The 16,322-nt window shown below is 42.9% G+C and overlaps 2 protein-coding genes and 2 non-coding genes across 10 annotated transcripts in view; 2 read left to right on the forward strand and 2 right to left on the reverse strand.

Annotated features, from left to right (window-relative positions):
- The window catches only part of TEX2 (testis expressed 2), a 59,163-nt gene extending 49,314 nt beyond the window's left edge, over positions 1-9,849 (forward strand). For all 6 annotated transcript variants that reach the window (XM_072881604.1, XM_072881605.1, XM_072881603.1 and 3 more), the window contains 4 exons: positions 4,204-4,326; positions 6,355-6,564; positions 6,798-6,918; positions 7,799-9,849. In XM_072881604.1, the coding sequence (XP_072737705.1) occupies positions 4,204-4,326; positions 6,355-6,564; positions 6,798-6,918; positions 7,799-7,921 (577 nt within the window). In that variant the 3' untranslated portion in view covers positions 7,922-9,849. The remainder of the gene's footprint in view (positions 1-4,203; positions 4,327-6,354; positions 6,565-6,797; positions 6,919-7,798) is intronic.
- Positions 9,850-10,929: 1,080 nt separating this feature from the next.
- On the reverse strand, positions 10,930-11,064 carry LOC140660655 (small nucleolar RNA SNORA76). The gene has a single exon (XR_012045453.1). It is a non-coding gene; the product is annotated as a small nucleolar RNA SNORA76 (small nucleolar RNA).
- Positions 11,065-11,243: 179 nt separating this feature from the next.
- On the reverse strand, positions 11,244-11,306 carry LOC140660652 (small nucleolar RNA SNORD104). Its single transcript, XR_012045450.1, has one exon. It is a non-coding gene; the product is annotated as a small nucleolar RNA SNORD104 (small nucleolar RNA).
- A 1,889-nt stretch (positions 11,307-13,195) lies between these two features.
- ERN1 (endoplasmic reticulum to nucleus signaling 1) overlaps positions 13,196-16,322 on the forward strand; it is a 43,061-nt gene continuing 39,934 nt past the window's right edge. The window contains exon 1 of one of the 2 annotated variants that reach the window (XM_072881607.1): positions 13,196-13,655. In XM_072881607.1, coding sequence (XP_072737708.1) covers positions 13,584-13,655 — 72 coding nt within the window. In that variant the 5' untranslated portion in view covers positions 13,196-13,583. The remainder of the gene's footprint in view (positions 13,656-16,322) is intronic. The other variant, XM_072881608.1, reaches the window with a different exon arrangement.

Raw genomic sequence — 16,322 nt, forward strand, 5'->3', positions numbered from 1 at the left:
TTTAGTAGGATTTTAAAATGTTCTGTAACTAAACTTTAGTTTTGTCTTATGCTTGATTTGGGGTCTTAGCCAATAAGACTTGAATATTGGAGATACGTGCAGATCTGGAGATAGATGCATGTAACGTGCTACTACAGCATGGTACAGCTACAGGTGCAAACCATGTAATAGTAAACAACTGTGGAAGGTAAATAGGCTGTAATTGTTATGTAAAGACTTTTTCAGTAGCTTTATTGCATCATGGCAATAATCACACCCCTACTTTTAGTCTCCAGTTTTCCTCATACCCCACTTCTATTTACCTGCTATAAGTGAAATGCCTTATCGATGAACTAATTAGTAAGCACACATACTGCAACTTACCTAACTTGTATTTGTGCTTTCCCTTTCATTTTTATGATGTTGTTTGAATTTCATCAATCTGTCCATTTGTATTAACCTGGTGAGTGACACCTGTCAAATATCCATCCCGTCAGCTGTGGAGTGTTTATTCTTTGTGCTGTATTCTCTTTGTACTTAAGAAATCTGCAGTCCCTGAACAGTAGGTGGTCTCTGATTTAGCGTACAACCACTGCCAACAAATCAAGAAAATATTCTCTAAGTCTGGCCATTTGTTTAGATATGAATAAAATGTGGTCTTTCAGAATTAAGATACTAGATGCTTTGTATACTCATGTTGTAGCTCTGACCATTTATTCTGAGATATCTTGAAGTAATTCTTATAGCAGCACTATATTACAGTGCGATCATGACAAGAAAATAAATGTGAAAAAACTAATGGCTGAATGATCTCATACACTGGTAGAAATTCAGAGGATTTAAAATCGACCTAGATTCTCATTGCCACTGTTTGAAATAAATATTTCTGAATTTACATCAGTATAATTGTTAGGTGTGATTTTTGAAAAATCCCTTTAATCTTGTCCACCCAAAAAATGGGGGATAGAGAAGGAAATCTCTATTCAAATTGAATTCTTGCTTTTCTTCCCCATCCCTTCAGGATTTTCTTTGTGTATTTTTTTTATCTGTCCAGTGCAAGAACAGCCTCAGAAATAATTAGTGAACACATTGATTTAATATTTAAAAATCAGCTTGATTCTAGCTGAGCAATAGGCCCCCAGCAACGCAAATATAAATGTCTGTAGCTAAGCAACCAATTACTTGAAGGTATAACCATTAACTGTATTCCTCCCTGCACATGGCTGTGATGTTTCAAAGGTACCATGCCAGCTTTACATAAAGAGCAGTCTAATGTATTCTAGTTTGAATGAGGTTTGTTTGGTTGCTTGGTTGTTGTTTTTTTTCCTTAAATACAATGGATATTATAAAGAAACAAACAAATTAAAGACTCTGAGAAGTATAGAACAGTTTGATTCTCATCTATGCTTTCCATTGTGTTACTTAATTTTACTGGCTTTTTTAATTATCAGTTGATAATTGCTGTAACAAATCAAACTATTCTGCATGTGCTTGCATCCTCAATCGTATTGTCTGTAAGTGACGCATGTTGGTTGCTTACGCTCATTTCTGTCCCTCAAGAGCCTAGATCAAACCGCCTCTTGAGATGCAGTAACCACAAACTCATCTAAGAAAGGCATCTACTCATCCAGAAAGAGGAGGGTGGGGGAAGCAGCACTGAGTTTTAACTGTCCTTGGATATTGTCAGTGTAAAGCAACACCAATGGTTCAATGCTGCAGTCCATTCTATCGTTGCTGCTGCGTTACTGTTTGAAATAGAAGTGTGCTGTTATACAGTTTGGTAATGCTGTCTTCCATGCACTCTCAGGAAAATGCAGCTCTCAAAAAGGGTGGAAAACTATTTAATTGCCAATTTTATAAAATTAATACAGTAGCCGGTTCTAGCATACCGGAGATTAGGCAAATGCAGGCAGGCTAACCCAAAGTTACCGCAGTTTCTCACCCCATCAGTCCTTTTTGCTATGTTGTACTATGTAAAAACAACCCGACAAATAGCAATTCATAAAATATTGTGCAATCTGCTCAGGAACAATACTGTAGCTCCAAAGTGTTTTTCTGCTGATGTTTGTGTCATATAAATGGTCCATTGTATGCAGAGATCCCCTGAAATCTTACTCAAGCTTATTTATTGTTGCTTTGTTTAATGCGAGGAAATCTTGTGGTCTTAGCCAGTCGGTGCATGCTTGTGGAGGCACTTCAGAGGGCCAGGCCCCATTACCTAGGCAAATAAAACACCTTCTTGTAAGAAGGTGACACCTTTGAGAGCCTTGAAAATGCACTGGGCATGCTTTGAACTGGGTGGTATGGCGTGCACAGGAAAGTGAAGTGAGGTCACACCCAGGTAAAAAATGTGTAGTTTGAATCTGACCTAAAATCGTGAACTTCTCTGTGAGAAACAGCTCCAGCATTGCTATTTGGGCCAGTGACATGAACCATCCACCACCCCCTAAGTCCTCAGGGAGGTGGTTCAGTTTGGTGTGCTGTTTCACTCTTCTGCAGCTACAAAATGCATCTCTGGGTAAGAAAAGGAGGTTTACGATTCTGATTCCATAGCCTGGGTAGCTAATTCTTCGGTGTAGAGGGGTCATGGGATTGCTGCTCCAGTTCTTAAACAGGCAGTTAGGAAGGAGTGTTTTGCACTGTGAGCTGTACTTGAACTGTCCTTTTACGTTAGGACTTCATGCAGCAACTTAACAGTTTGTTCTATGTACATAACAGCAGACAGTAGACTCAGTCCATATCCCGTGTGAGGTTATTAAATGCTTCAGATAAATTTCCAAGAACACACACACACACAAAAAAAGAAAGAAAATGCAGCTATAAACTATATTCTGAACAAGCTGTAGAATATTATAGTCCTGGGTATAGTCCCTAGGGCTAAAACCATGTGCTTTTGAAGCTTGTGTTGTATAACTATTTCAAGCTCTTGCATTCGGTAGAGATCTGTTAATACTGAAGTGTATTCACTGTATCCTTCCCTAATTTTAATCCATTTAAAAGATTTGAAATTTTTTCTGTGATTGTGTACATAAATTCTTCCATAGTTGAAGTCTAGGAATTAGTTACTACTGTGTGATATTTTGTACCCTAAGAGCAGCACTTGTTTGATTTTATTACTTTACTTTTTTCCCCTTTTCTCCCCGTGACATTCTTTGCCTTATTCCATCTTGGACCCTCTTCAGAAAAAACAAAACTTTAAATCCTGTAAACATCATTCACTGTGTCAGAGGAGCTTAAAAATTCACAAGCCTGAAGGTCAATTTCCCTACAAATATAGTAGGGAAAGGAATATTTCCAGCAAAAATACTAAGAGGAGATTATAGCCTAAATTTGTATGGGACAAAAGTATCTCTGCAAAACATCTAGGAAATATGGCATCCCAGGGTTATGTTAGACTTCTTCTGTTAATGAAATTGCCTTTTTTTTACACAAAATTGGTAAGTGATGACACACACTGTAGCTACAGTAAGGTGAATCACTAGTTTGAGACAACTTTGCTCTGCCAGTGTGAGTGTTGTGCATTTCCTTTTGGAGGCAGATGATGATGATCTGATTCTCTTGTGCTTTGCATGTGTTACTATTGCTGGAGATATGTCTACACTGCAAAAATTGCATGTGTGTGTGAGTAGACAAAATGGAATTCATTGACTTTGGTTAAAAGTGCTGTGAAGATAAGGTATAGACGTAGTGAAGATAAGGTATATATGTTAGCACATCAGTTAACATCTTCGAGGGATTCTGGGATTCAGTTGGTAGACAACGTCATTTTAAGTTGGAGTCCTATGTTTGCTTTTAGTACAAGACAGAATTGCATGTTCTCACCTTTCAATTTAAAAGCATGTCTTTGTCAGAGTTTTAAAAACAAACAAAAAACCTGTCCAGCCTACATACTGCTCAACTTCCATAGAAAGCCACAAGCAGCAACAGAGATGCTTTCAAATGTATTTCAAATAACCTCCACATTTGATTTGAATATGTAGAAGGGCCGTTCCCCCACCATCCTCTTTTACACAGGATTACATTCCACTGGAGAAAACGAATTTTCTGTGTTGAAGCTAGTTTTGACAGACTGGCTTCAGAGTGGTTTTGGGTTTGTTCTTTTTAGATAGAGTTTATAAAAAAGAAGAGGGGACATTTCAGAGTCTCCAATAGAAATACGTGTAATGTCAGCCAAAGCTGCTATTTAAGAATATTACATTTGACCTGGAAATTGCGTTGTTTCAGTTTCAGGCCAAGGGCATATTGTCTTGCAGACAGCGATGAGGAATCCTCCAGCGCTGGGTCTTCAGAAGAGGATGATGCTCCTGAATTGGCAGGAGAGAAGCAGGTGACTCCAGGAGCAGAAGGGTGAGCTGTTTACATGGTGTTTGTTAATCTTTTCCTCCCCGCCGCATGTCCAGACTTAGTGTAACCGATATCTTGGTCCAGTCCTGTAATGTTCATTGTCACACAGGATGTCAGAGTGTGAGTATATCCAAGCAATTAAGCAAACACAACTCACCCATTTCTAGAGCAAAGAGCAGCAATCAAGCCATGTACTACAGATTGAAAGAAACCTGCTCTGCTGAGTGTTTTACCCTGCTGGGAGCATTGTTCACCATACAGCACTTCTGCAGAGTGACCTGTCCAGTGCACCATTTGACATCTCCTAATTTCTTCACTATTAGATTACAGAGAGCGCCACATCTTTGGGCCAGAGAAGCTATGGGGACCTTCCCCAGCCTGTCTTGCCTGGTAGCAGAGCCAAGAACAGGATTTTGTGTGTGAACTTGAAGTACTTTGTTTGTATACAGCATTATACCCATACTGATCGTGCTGATCCCTTATTTCCAGTGTGTTCTTTTCTTTAAAACAACTGTTATTCAAGCCTAGCTTTCTTGCTCAGGGTTTTGTGTTTTGTCTTGTTTTTCTTCCTCTTTTCTTTTTTTTTTTTTTTTTTTCCTTGAAGGGCTTTGAGTGTCTGGGCTATGCAATACTGCCCTCTGATGCTGTGCAAGAATTTTAAAGAAAATTTCCTAACGTCAGTTTTGCCACGTCATTCCTTGTTTTGGCTGCTGTTCTGATTTTTTTGCTTTTTACATCTGATTTGAAATTATGCCATGCAATGAGAAATCTGTAGTAACACTGAAATGTCTCAGACAATCACAATGTTTGCTATGTCTGAACACATCTTGGTGATTTTACAGTGAATATAGCAAAAGGCTCCATGACATATTCAAAATGTTCAAGGGAGTTTCCTTGAAGTTTTACTCCTGAAACCTTTTGAAAACTATGTGATGAATTGTTGGAATTATTTCAATAGGTGCATTTAATATCTTTAAAAAATATATAGGTCATATAAAGAACTCTGAAGGACAAAGAATTTTTAAGGGAAATACTGAAATAATTTCCTTACACCTTTCAAAAATCTCCATTACTATCACTATAGAATCTGATGAGAGAGTAACTACTTTATCTGGGTAAAGTTACAGCTAGTGTAAAATCCAAAAGCTGAAATTAATTCACCCCTTTTATTATAAGCTGAGGAGTTTCTTGTCTTACCTTATGCTAAGGAGAAAGTTCTGTAAAAGGCTGAATAAACACAAATTTTTTTGAAGGATAGGAAGATGTCATTTCCTTAGCAAGGCTCTCTGCTACGTAACATCAAGAGCCACGATTAGGTATAATACAGTGTGTGAAAATATCAAACATGCTATTCTTAGAGTGTATATTTCTGAAATGGGATAGGTGTGAGAAAAGACACATTCAGTCCTTAAAGCATCTGTTTTAAAAGCTAGGATGCCATCTGCCACTATTGCCAGGAAAAGTAGCCTCTTTTTGCAGGCATAGTTAACCATTTTTGGAATATCATTCCACCCACTGCCAAAATTGCCTTCCTCTTCTTTTTCACCACCTTTATGCTCATTGTAAATGCTACAATACCTTAAAATGAAAAATTTTTGTTCGACACACACTGTTAAAATAGATTAGACATGATAGGCCTTCTATGCTGATATGTGCATATGTCTCGGTGCATCTGTGTCTCGACAATTTTGTTAGAACGGTAATAGGCAGGTTGTCACTTCTCATGCCAGCTTACTGGCATAAATGATGTAAGTATATTTGCAATTTAAAAAAATGTTGCACTTCCAATGCCATCTGGGAAGGAGGAGTGTTCAGACTGGACGGAATTTCTGCCAGACACTTGTAGCTGGCAGAGCACGGCTGCTGTGTGCAGGCTCTGGTAGGTACTGCCTGGACATCTGAATACCTATCTGTTTAGAATTTTTATATCAAATACTCTAATCATTTAATAGGAAATCCATGGGTGTCTTAGAAAACAATAGGTTTAAGAAAATTACCTTGATGTACTCTTTTTCTGTTCTCTATCTAAAGGTATGTTGGAGGACATCGGACAAGTAAGATCATGAGAATTGTGGATAAAATTACGAAGTCAAAATACTTTCAGAAAGCAACAGAGACTGAGTTTATTAAGAAGAAAATTGAAGAGGTCTCCAATACTCCATTGCTGCTAACAGTTGAAGTACAAGAGTGTAGAGGAACACTAGTAATTAACATTCCACCTCCACCTACTGACAGAATATGGTAAGAGGAACTTACTGCAGAACTGGGCAATGTTTCAGGTGGGTGCTACCTAAGGGATTGCAACTAAGAAAAAAGGTAAAGTGTAGCTGAAATGGGTTCTGGAAGAGGTGCAATACAAACTAGTTGTAAATGAGGTAGGAACTGCTGTTAAAAGAACATTGACAGTTAATACATTTAAGTATATGCTTCGTTGGAGTGTTTATAATAAAACCTGTTCTGTGTACTCCCCTAAGGTATGGCTTTCGAAGACCTCCCTACCTGGAGTTAAAAGCTCGGCCAAAACTTGGTGAGAGAGAAGTGACTCTGGTTCACGTAACTGACTGGATAGAGAGGAAACTAGAACAAGAGTTTCAGGTGTGCTTCCTTTACATTTTCATTTCATTAATGATAGTTTTGGCCTATTAGAGGGATGGGTTTTTTAATTTTTGGATGTCCCCTATTTCATTCAACACTAGTCAGTATCCTCTACTGCTCCTGTTCAGTGGAAAAGATGTTAAGAACTCGGCTGAAACTGACTTCTGGGATGGTCTCAAAACCACATGTAGACCTGGATGGAAATGTGTTTTAGCACTTGTCAAAATGATTTTAGAGATGAAAATGCCATTTCTTTGAAATAGATACTATGTCAGAATTTGTAGTGCTTAAATAAAAACATGATCCTAGGTGTTCTTAGATGATAGAGGGCCAAACTGTTGTGTAAAACAAAGAGCAGATGAGGCAGTAAGGTGTTCTGTTACTACTTCCTTTAAAAGAAAATAATTTTTAAAAATCACATTGAGCATAGTGCAAAATAGGAAAAAACCTCCAAGTTTACAAATACTTGTAGGACAGGAAAACAGTTTACTGACCAGATTCGTTCTGGACCTCAACCTGTACAATCAACCAGAAATCAAAACTGCTTGTTTCATTAAAAGTAGTTTGAAAATATATGGGTAAGAGCTGAGAAAGCATCAGAGTTACGAAAAGTTGGTATGTTTCCTGTAGTGCCATTTCAGTTTAATGGAAAGTGCAGAGATTTTTGTATTTCTGAGCTTCATCTACAGCTGTAACACAACTAAATGGCTTGAGTTAATGGACACTGTATGGCTTCAGTACAGGCATTGACTCAAACAATGCCAAACTCAAGAACCTTTTATCTGCAAGTTTGTTGCATTTTTTAACTAAACAAATCGGAAAACTAAGGTTTCAAGTGGCATATGAAATGTAACTTGATTTAATTGCATCTTTTTCACAGAAAATCTTTGTCATGCCAAACATGGACGATGTTTATATTCCTTTAATGCACTCAGCCATGGATCCCCGCTCCTCTACAAGCCCTCCTAAAGATCTGATCACGGAGGCCCCTGATCAACCATGACATGTGAAGACTCTTGCAGTTTACAGTATTATAAAAGTTAATCTCATGGTTTTATAAACTGTGCTGTAGTTCTCATCCTTAACTTGTGCCACTTTCCCCCCCCCCCCAAGGACTGCCTATAACCATACCTTTGTGCTCACTTGCCTGGTTATTGTTCCTGTGTACTTCAGCTACGTGAAGTTTCATTCCATTAAGCAGTTGATTTATTTTTGTACTGGCTGCCATCAGGATTTTAACTCTGAGGCTAAGATGACCTGTTCTTTGGGGGAGGGAGGAGGAACCTAACTGTAATAGATCAAGGAGCTTGATGACACACCTTTTGTTCAGCTTATGTTTTTGTGCTATGTTAATGTGCATTTAAAGCATTGAAAGGTTGTTTGGCAGCAAAGGAACTGTGTGCCAAATGGAAAAAATCCTAAATAAGGAAAGAATTTATAAAACTGGAAGAATATTTTTCTTTCTCAGGCAGTTGGAGGTGTAGAATGAACTGTTTTATGTTCTTTCACTTCTGCAGTCAATAGCTTGTGTCAAGCAATCGAAATATGAAATGCTTTCAGGATAAAAGAATGTAAATTGGATGTATAGGTAATATTGTGATTCAGTGTGGTATATACATATTACTTTTTTCATACAGAAATTGTGCTTTTTTTGGGAAGCAAGTAGCCATAAAACACACACAACTATCAGTGAAGGTGGGATTGTCAGATTTTTGTAAATGAGGAGAAAAAAGTTGGCAAAGCCATGAGACCAAACCATAGCAAGCCGCCTTACAGTGAGGTACAATCACCTTGGTTCATGATTAATTCTGAATGTTTATAAAGACATGAGCACACACACGAAACATCTAATACTGCACATTACCAGAAGTACTTAGTTACCCTACTGTGTATAGAGCCTCTTGCTCCAATGAAACACACCAAGTTTTTTCTTATAGGAGAGTTTGTTGCTGTGAGTCTTTTCCATTGCACTGTTTACACACAAAGCATGGGACCAAATTCTGAGGTTACAGCCATGCAACTCCAGGCATCAAATTGCTTGATGTTTGTGAAAGTGGCTGTGACTGAAAGATTTTTGACCCCCATGCATTGGTTTTTTGGACTTTGTGGAATAGGAATTCAAGCATTGCAGTTACTCAAGCTGATCGTGATGTAATTAAAGACTGTTTCTGCTAATTAATGGCCAAAACTAAGGGGGGAAGGGGAACTGCCTTTGATTTCTATCTGGTATAATAATTCAAGACTAAATGTATGCAGTAAATTCAATATTTGAACACTACATATCCACTGTTTAACACATGTAATATTTTTCTGATACTCAGTGTTGCCAACTGTTCATGGATGTCAGAAAATGTTTTAGTTTACAGAGAAGGTGAGTTTTGGCTCTCCTTTTATAACATGATTTGCTTTTTTTTAGAAGTAATTTTTTAAGAACTTTTTTGTACATTGTGTTGTCACATTTGATGTAAATCAAAATTTCCATGTGTGACTTGATGATTTACCATCTCTAAATGAAGCTATTATATTGAAGGTTTTTTAAACAGCACCTTGCCTGAAACATAAAAGAAAACTAGCATTTAATATATTTAAAATTAATTCTATATTTGAACACCTATTTTGGTTACCTTTAATTGAAATATTAGTAGGTTATATTTGTTACCTGAACTCCTCCTTGACCATTCCAGGCTGTGTATATTCTGGGGTTTGCTCTGATTATGTAGGCATTATTTGCCTTTCATGAAGTCTGCATGTCTTGTACGCAGGTCTTTTATATGATTTAATTTCTATGTGCAATAACTAAAGTCAAAGGACTAGGTGCACTAATGTGTAAACAGATTTAGACTTATTACACAAGATTGTCATATTGCACTTCATAAACTGTGGGTAACTACAATCTGCTTGCTTTGTTTTATTAAATAAATTTATCCCATGTCAAACACGTATTCAGTTAAAATTTTTTTGTATAGTGCTTAGCCACTATCTTCTGCAAATAGTTTCAAAAACTTAATTAGAAAGGCAACTTGCCAAGACAATGTAGTGTGCTATGTGCTCTTCAGATTTTTTTTTTTAATATACCCAAGTTGTACTTGGTGGCTATATGGCATCATAATTTTAGGGTTAACCAATGCTGAGACTGTTCTAGCTCTAAAAGGAAAAACTTAAATTTGAGTAATTTTACTGTAGTGAAGAGAAACTAAACCTCACTGCAGCAGTTAGTATTCACATGAGGAACATATGCTTTAAAAACCTATTTTTTGTTTTATACCTGTGAAAACCTTAAAATTACCAGGAACTACAGAACAGAGGTGGCATGCGCTACCCTCTGTAGTAGGCATGGTGGTGAAAGCCTCTCTGAGCTTAAACAATTTTTACAGTCTTCCTAGACTTGGCTACTACTCCTCTATGTCCAATCCTGTCACCAGTATGGGTACACGTGTACCTTTTCTATATATAGAAAACATTGCCTACCTCTAGCCTCTCTGCCTGCAGGACAGCATAAGCACGGCTGAACGAAAAGACGGAGTCCCGTCAAATAGTTGCAGCTTAGATCACTACAGTCAAATTCCCATGTTGTTTCACTCTCTTTTGCTGTGCACATAAAGGACTGCCAACACTGGATGCTTGTCTCCTACAACAGCTAGGCAGGAATCCCAGGACTTTTACTACTTGTTCCAAGTCGCCTTTACCAACTGAACCCTGAACTACTTCAGGAAAAAATTAGCGCAGTGGTCTACACTGGGTTAAAGTCATGCTGAATCAACCGACAGAATAACCTAGATCCCCCTTCCCCCCGGTATTACCCTCTCCCATCATAACACGCGAGGTATCAGCGCCGTGGGCTCCCACTGCGGCAAGGCCAGCAGTGTACGAAGCCAGCCCGGCTCTCTCCCCGAAGGGCACCGCCTCTGCACCAGCACCTCCCGCCGCCTCCCCCTCAGGCTGCGGCGCCATTTTGTGCGGTGGCGGCGGCCGCCGCCCGCTGCCCCGCGCTGGGGAGGGCTCGCCGAGACGAGCTGTAACTTGCTTTGAAAAGCACCACCCGGGTCGGGCCGAGCAGCCCCAGTTATGAACAAGCGCTTCGCTCTAGCACTACAGCTTGGCCGGCGGCGCCGCGGACAGGGCACCCCGCCGGGTCAAAGGTAGTGCAAGGAACGGAGGGACGCGCGCAAGAACCAGCCAGACACGTTCACGGGGTGCAGACAGCTTTATTCGCCAGGCCGCTCCCCGCCGGTCGCCACACGGGCCCTGCAAGACACGGAGGGAAAAGGGGAGGTTACAGACGCGGTGCACCGCAGCCGCCCCGCGGGGTGGGCGGCAGCCTGGGCGCTCAGTAGTAGGTTTGCTTCATGCATGTCAGCAGTCTAACACGTGTCAAGAGACATCAGCGCGGCCCGGCCTGCCTGCCCGGCCTGCCTGCCCGCCCAACCACCCCTCTCGCAGCGAGATCTCACCTCCACCCGCCGCGCTGACAGAAAGGCCAGACTTCCGCCTCGCTCCACTTTATAGAGCGACCGCCGGCCGGCACCCCGCCCCTCCTTGTCTCGCCCAATAGGATTCAAAGGTGGGGGCACGTGTTGATCTGGGTGCGGCTGCGCGCGCGGGTGGGCAGGGCTGTGGGGAGGGCTGCTGCTCACAGCGGCGGAGGAGGGGGCGTGCTGAGATGGCGGCGGGTTGGAGGAGGTACGGCTCTGAGGGAGCCTGGTTCGTCCGCGCTCCCTCGGAGTGTTGGGTAGCTTTATTCGCCTTTTCAGAAACAACAGTACTCTTTTCTTTAGTATCTTGCTCTAGCACTTTGTTGCTGTTAGGAAATAGAGCGTAATATTAAAAATGTAAAAGCTTAGGCCCCGCTCGGACCTCAGAGGTGGTTCCTCAGTTCCTGAGGAGAGGTGCCAGGGGAGCGGGAGGGCGCAGGGTAACGCTCTTCTTTCCTCGGGTGGCCCCCTGCCGTCTCAGCCCCTGTTTTTGACGTTTTTCCTACCTCCTGTGAGGCCGCTGGGACGCACGTGTGTTAAATAACTACAATTTGGTAGTGGCATATGCACCGTTTGCGCAGCTGAAAAACTCCTCCCTTAATGTAGCATGGCATGAAATTCAGCTTAATAAAACTCTATGTAAAGAGGTAACAACACCTAAACGCTCACCAGCCAATTTTCAGACTGGAGGGCGGGACGGCAGCTAAGTGCTCACCCCGAGCGCTTCTTTCCCGGGAAGGCGGAGGCCGGTGGGAAGGGAAATGCTGCCATCCTCTGGTACCTCCAGCGCCCGAAGCCGGCAGCTGAGCGGAGGCAGCAGGGCAAAAGCAATACCCGCTGTGTTCTCGGGGGAGGCCCTAGCTCTTGCGCAACATCGCGTGTGCTTTTCACACAGGCACAAGTGCCCGCACTACCTGCCGTTGTTAGGAGGTTGGTTACGAGGTTACGAGGACTTTCTGTACGTGCGGTAGAGGTCTAGATGTGTTCCTGGTGCGTGCTGTTGCCATGGCATGCACAAAGCAGCTTGGTAGATGGTCTGCTTGTTCTCAAATGATGTAAATGCTTAAAATCCAAGACCACCGTAACAAAACCCATCTGTCAGTACTGGAGAATGGAAATCTCAGTCTGCTTTGCAGCTCCAGGATATTTTTATGTATTCAAACTTGCAGGTTACATCGTAATTATGTCTCCTGCCCGTATAATCAAGGGCATGCTTATTAGAAGAGGGAGCTGCCAGACCTGATCTGTTAGGTGCATATTGCATACTTAGCACCCAGTGTGCTCTGCAGCTCCATTAATGGTATCAGTATTAAAAAGCAAACAATATGTAGCAAGGACAAAGTGGCTCTGTTATATAAATAGGCATCTGAAAGCTAGGCCTTTGCCAAGCAGTGTAAATTTCCTTTCTTCTTTTGAAAGCTCCTGCCATTTGATTCAGTATTTTTTGTGTTTATCTGTTCAGAGGAGCTTGGACCTGGTTTTTGGTCCAAAGAGGCATTTTCTTTGGTTTTGCATTTATTTAAGGCATTGCAAGGCACATCAGGGTCAACAGTGGCTTTGTCAAAACAGGAGCTATGCCAGATAAATTTGGCCTGATCTGCTTTGAAAGCGAAAAATCAATAGGGAAATTACGCTGGGCAGGGCGGTGCTGGAGGAGGGAGGCTATTCGTTCAGCCTGAATTTACCCACAAGGTGTTTAACAAAAACCTGCAGCAGCCAGCTAGCCGCCGGTGCGCCCCGCGGTCCAAAACGCCAAGGGCTCTTGGCCGAGCCCCCCGGGCCGGCGGCCGTTTTGCCGGGCCTTAGCGCAAACGGGGAGGCTCCGGCAGCGGAACGAAGCCACGGGGCGTCGCGGGCCGCCCCCGCGCTCCTGGGCCGCGGCCCTCCGGCCCTTCCCGCGCCGCGGGGCAGCCCGAAGGCGCCCCCGGGAGGGCGCTGTCCCGAGCCGCCCCGGTGTGCCGCGGCGAACCGGCCGCTGAAGGCCACCCAGGCGGCGCTTCCCGCCCGCGGCGGCGGCGGCCCGGGCAGTACCTGTAGGCGGCCAGGGCCGCCCGCGGCTGACGTCGGTAGCCCGGGCCGGGCGGCCCCGCCCCACCCCGCCGCGCGGGGAGCGCCGGACACGCTGCGGCTGGCAGCCAGTGCCGCGCGGGGGGAGCCGGCCGGGCGCCCGCGGAGCCCCCGCGGGTGGCAGCCATGGAGCCGCTCCGCCGCCGCCTCCTCCTCAGCCTGGGCGCGCTGCTGGTGCTGCTTTCGCAGAGGCCCGGGGTAAGCCAGGCGCGGCCCAGGCTGAGCCTGCCTGCTGGGCCGGGGCCGGGGCCGGGGGCGGGGGCTGCCCCGCGCGGTGCGGGAGGCCGGCGGGGAGGGTAGGGACAGCGGCGGTGCCCCCGGCCCGGCCGCGGCGGGGGAGGGTGGGCACGGCTCGCCCGGGGTGCGGGGGTGCCCGAGCCGGTGAGAGCCAGGGGAGGCCTCGCCCCGTGCAGGCCGGCCCCCGGCCGCGGAGAGGGAAGCCAGGGGGACTCACGGACGGACGCCCCGGTGGGCTCCTGCCGGGGCTTTGCTGAAAGTTTGCCGTAGGTGCCCGCAGCCCGCCGCATCGGCGGTGTTTGCGAAGCCAACGCGCTGTGCGTTTCACTGTCGTTAATGCCGGGTGCCCGTCTGTATGCGCAGGGGTGAGGGGCTGCAGCGCGCCAGCCTGATCAGCTCAACAGCTGTGTACCTGCTTCCGTGCCGTACGTTCTCGCACGGAACACCGTACCTGAACGTGTAGCGTATATAATAATGCTTGAAATATAAAACCACAGCTAATTTATTGTAAAGTAATTGATGAAAGTAGGACAAAGAAACTTTTGGAAGCTGAAACTATGTAGGTGTATAGAGGAACTAGTGAGACATGCTAGAAGATCTTTGCTCTGTCCCTTCATAACCTCACAAGTGGGGGGCCTTGTTTTCTTTCTGAAAAAAAAAAAACCCAAACATTGTATCTATGTAGATATCCAAGTACAAACGATTAGCTGCATGCCCTGTATACCATCTTAGGGCATTTTGATCATTCTGTTTCCAGAGCAAAGATAGCAACATGCACCAAATGTAAAATGTACATGCGCTTGGTTGGTTTCCAAAAAAGACTACAGTTCTAAATTCAAAGGTGAAAAACAAAGTGCACAAGTCACTGTCCTACAAAACCTCTTTAAAAATAACCAGGTTGGTTATAAGGTATTGTATGGAGCAATAAAAGCACAGGGAGTAGTGAAACTGGTGCAAAGCAGATGGAATGCTGAGCAGGTTATTTATATGGAGGTAATAATTTTAAACAGTGTGTTTAAAATGGATGCTGTCTGCTATGTGCGAACTGAGATGGAAAACTAAGTCTTCAAAAATTCAATTCTGAAAGGTGCTGCTCTTTGTAAATTCTCAGGATCAGGAGACAATGAAAAGGCCAGCTGGCATTTTCTGTTTCCATTACACTGAAGTGTAGCAGAGGAAAGTTGTAGGTTATGTTCTTTGATGGATTGTTCATTGTTACCTGAAAATGCTGGTGTAATATATGGGGTTATAATTCAGGTTAAGTGAAACTGAAGGCTTTGGTTTTTGCCTGGGATATAATAGCACCACTCCCTTTCTTTAAAAGTAAACACATTTAGTAGTGAAGCTGTGTAACATTCCTAGTGTTGTTACTTCATTAGGAAACTGGAAAAAAATTAAATGCAGGCTGTCAACAAAAATTACTTTCAAATCTTTATTGTAGAGTGCTAATGTCTTTGTCTTAGTCTGGACTATGAGGTTGGACTGAGATCTCTTCAGGTTTGGGGTTCAGATTTTGCAAGGAAAACACTGATTTGCAACTCATGAAGTTTTAAAAATAGTACTCACTTAAAAATACTTCTTGGTATTCTTATTACTAAAAATACTTTTAGAATCAACAGATTATTACTAAATTATGTGTAATTTTACTTGCATAGGCACAAAAACCTAGACTCAGGCCCCGGTGGAATTCAGCCCCTTTTCTCTAGCTTTCTCTCTTGTCTTCATCTCCCTGCCTTGCCATCTTACCTCAGATCAGTACCTGATCTTGGGTTCTCCATTTCTCTCTTTTCTTGGCTTTTACCCTAGTCTTTTTACTCTGCTAGCTGTAGTCCTCACTGTGACTTCCAAGTTGAAATCTATTTCGTACTGCAGTCCCTTTTCAGAACTAGTTTTAATTTCTGTGAACTTAGTCCCAGTCACCTCACCTGTGATTAACCCATTTAACTGGGAAGGCTTATTTAGAACTATTAATGTCACTTGAGTAATAAATTCCCATGGAAAAGACTGGCGTACCATTCTTGGTATTGAGGTAAGGTGAAAAACATGAGATTGCCTGAAGATTTTGCAGATTGTGTTTTCTATAGATTTCTTTTAAGAGTACTGGTGATGATCTCCTGCTCTGTATTTTCTTTGTCTGATAAATGTACTCTTTGTTACTTTATATCCCAACTTTAATAGTGTTTTCCTACAATTTATATTACATGTTCATACAAGGGCTTCCTTTCCTGTCTTTCCTTTATAAGATGAAATGCTGTCTCTAGTTATTTAGGTGATACAGTGTATAGCTCTTGGAATTGCCCTAGTGATGTATGGGAACACATTATAAAAGGGTGACATCTCGGATACAGCAATGAGAAATGCAATAGAGCTGTCAGTAAATAAGCAGTCACTGTAAATATTATACAGTAATGATTTACAGCTCTCTGTAGTTTGAAAAAAACCTTGTTTTTGTGAGCCATGGACATTCCAAACTGACCTATTTCTCTTTTAACATGGAGTCAGTGCAACTCAAAAATAACAACCTCTCTGGGATTAAACTGGCATTTAGAACCTTGGTCTGTTCCTTCCCGCAGCATGTGGGGCTGGTTTCAGTGCTCTGTTGCACGGTATGCACAGGCAGCACATGCG

The sequence above is a fragment of the Ciconia boyciana genome, chromosome 16 (genome assembly GCF_034638445.1).
Source record: "Ciconia boyciana chromosome 16, ASM3463844v1, whole genome shotgun sequence".
NCBI classification, from domain to species: Eukaryota; Metazoa; Chordata; class Aves; order Ciconiiformes; family Ciconiidae; genus Ciconia; species Ciconia boyciana.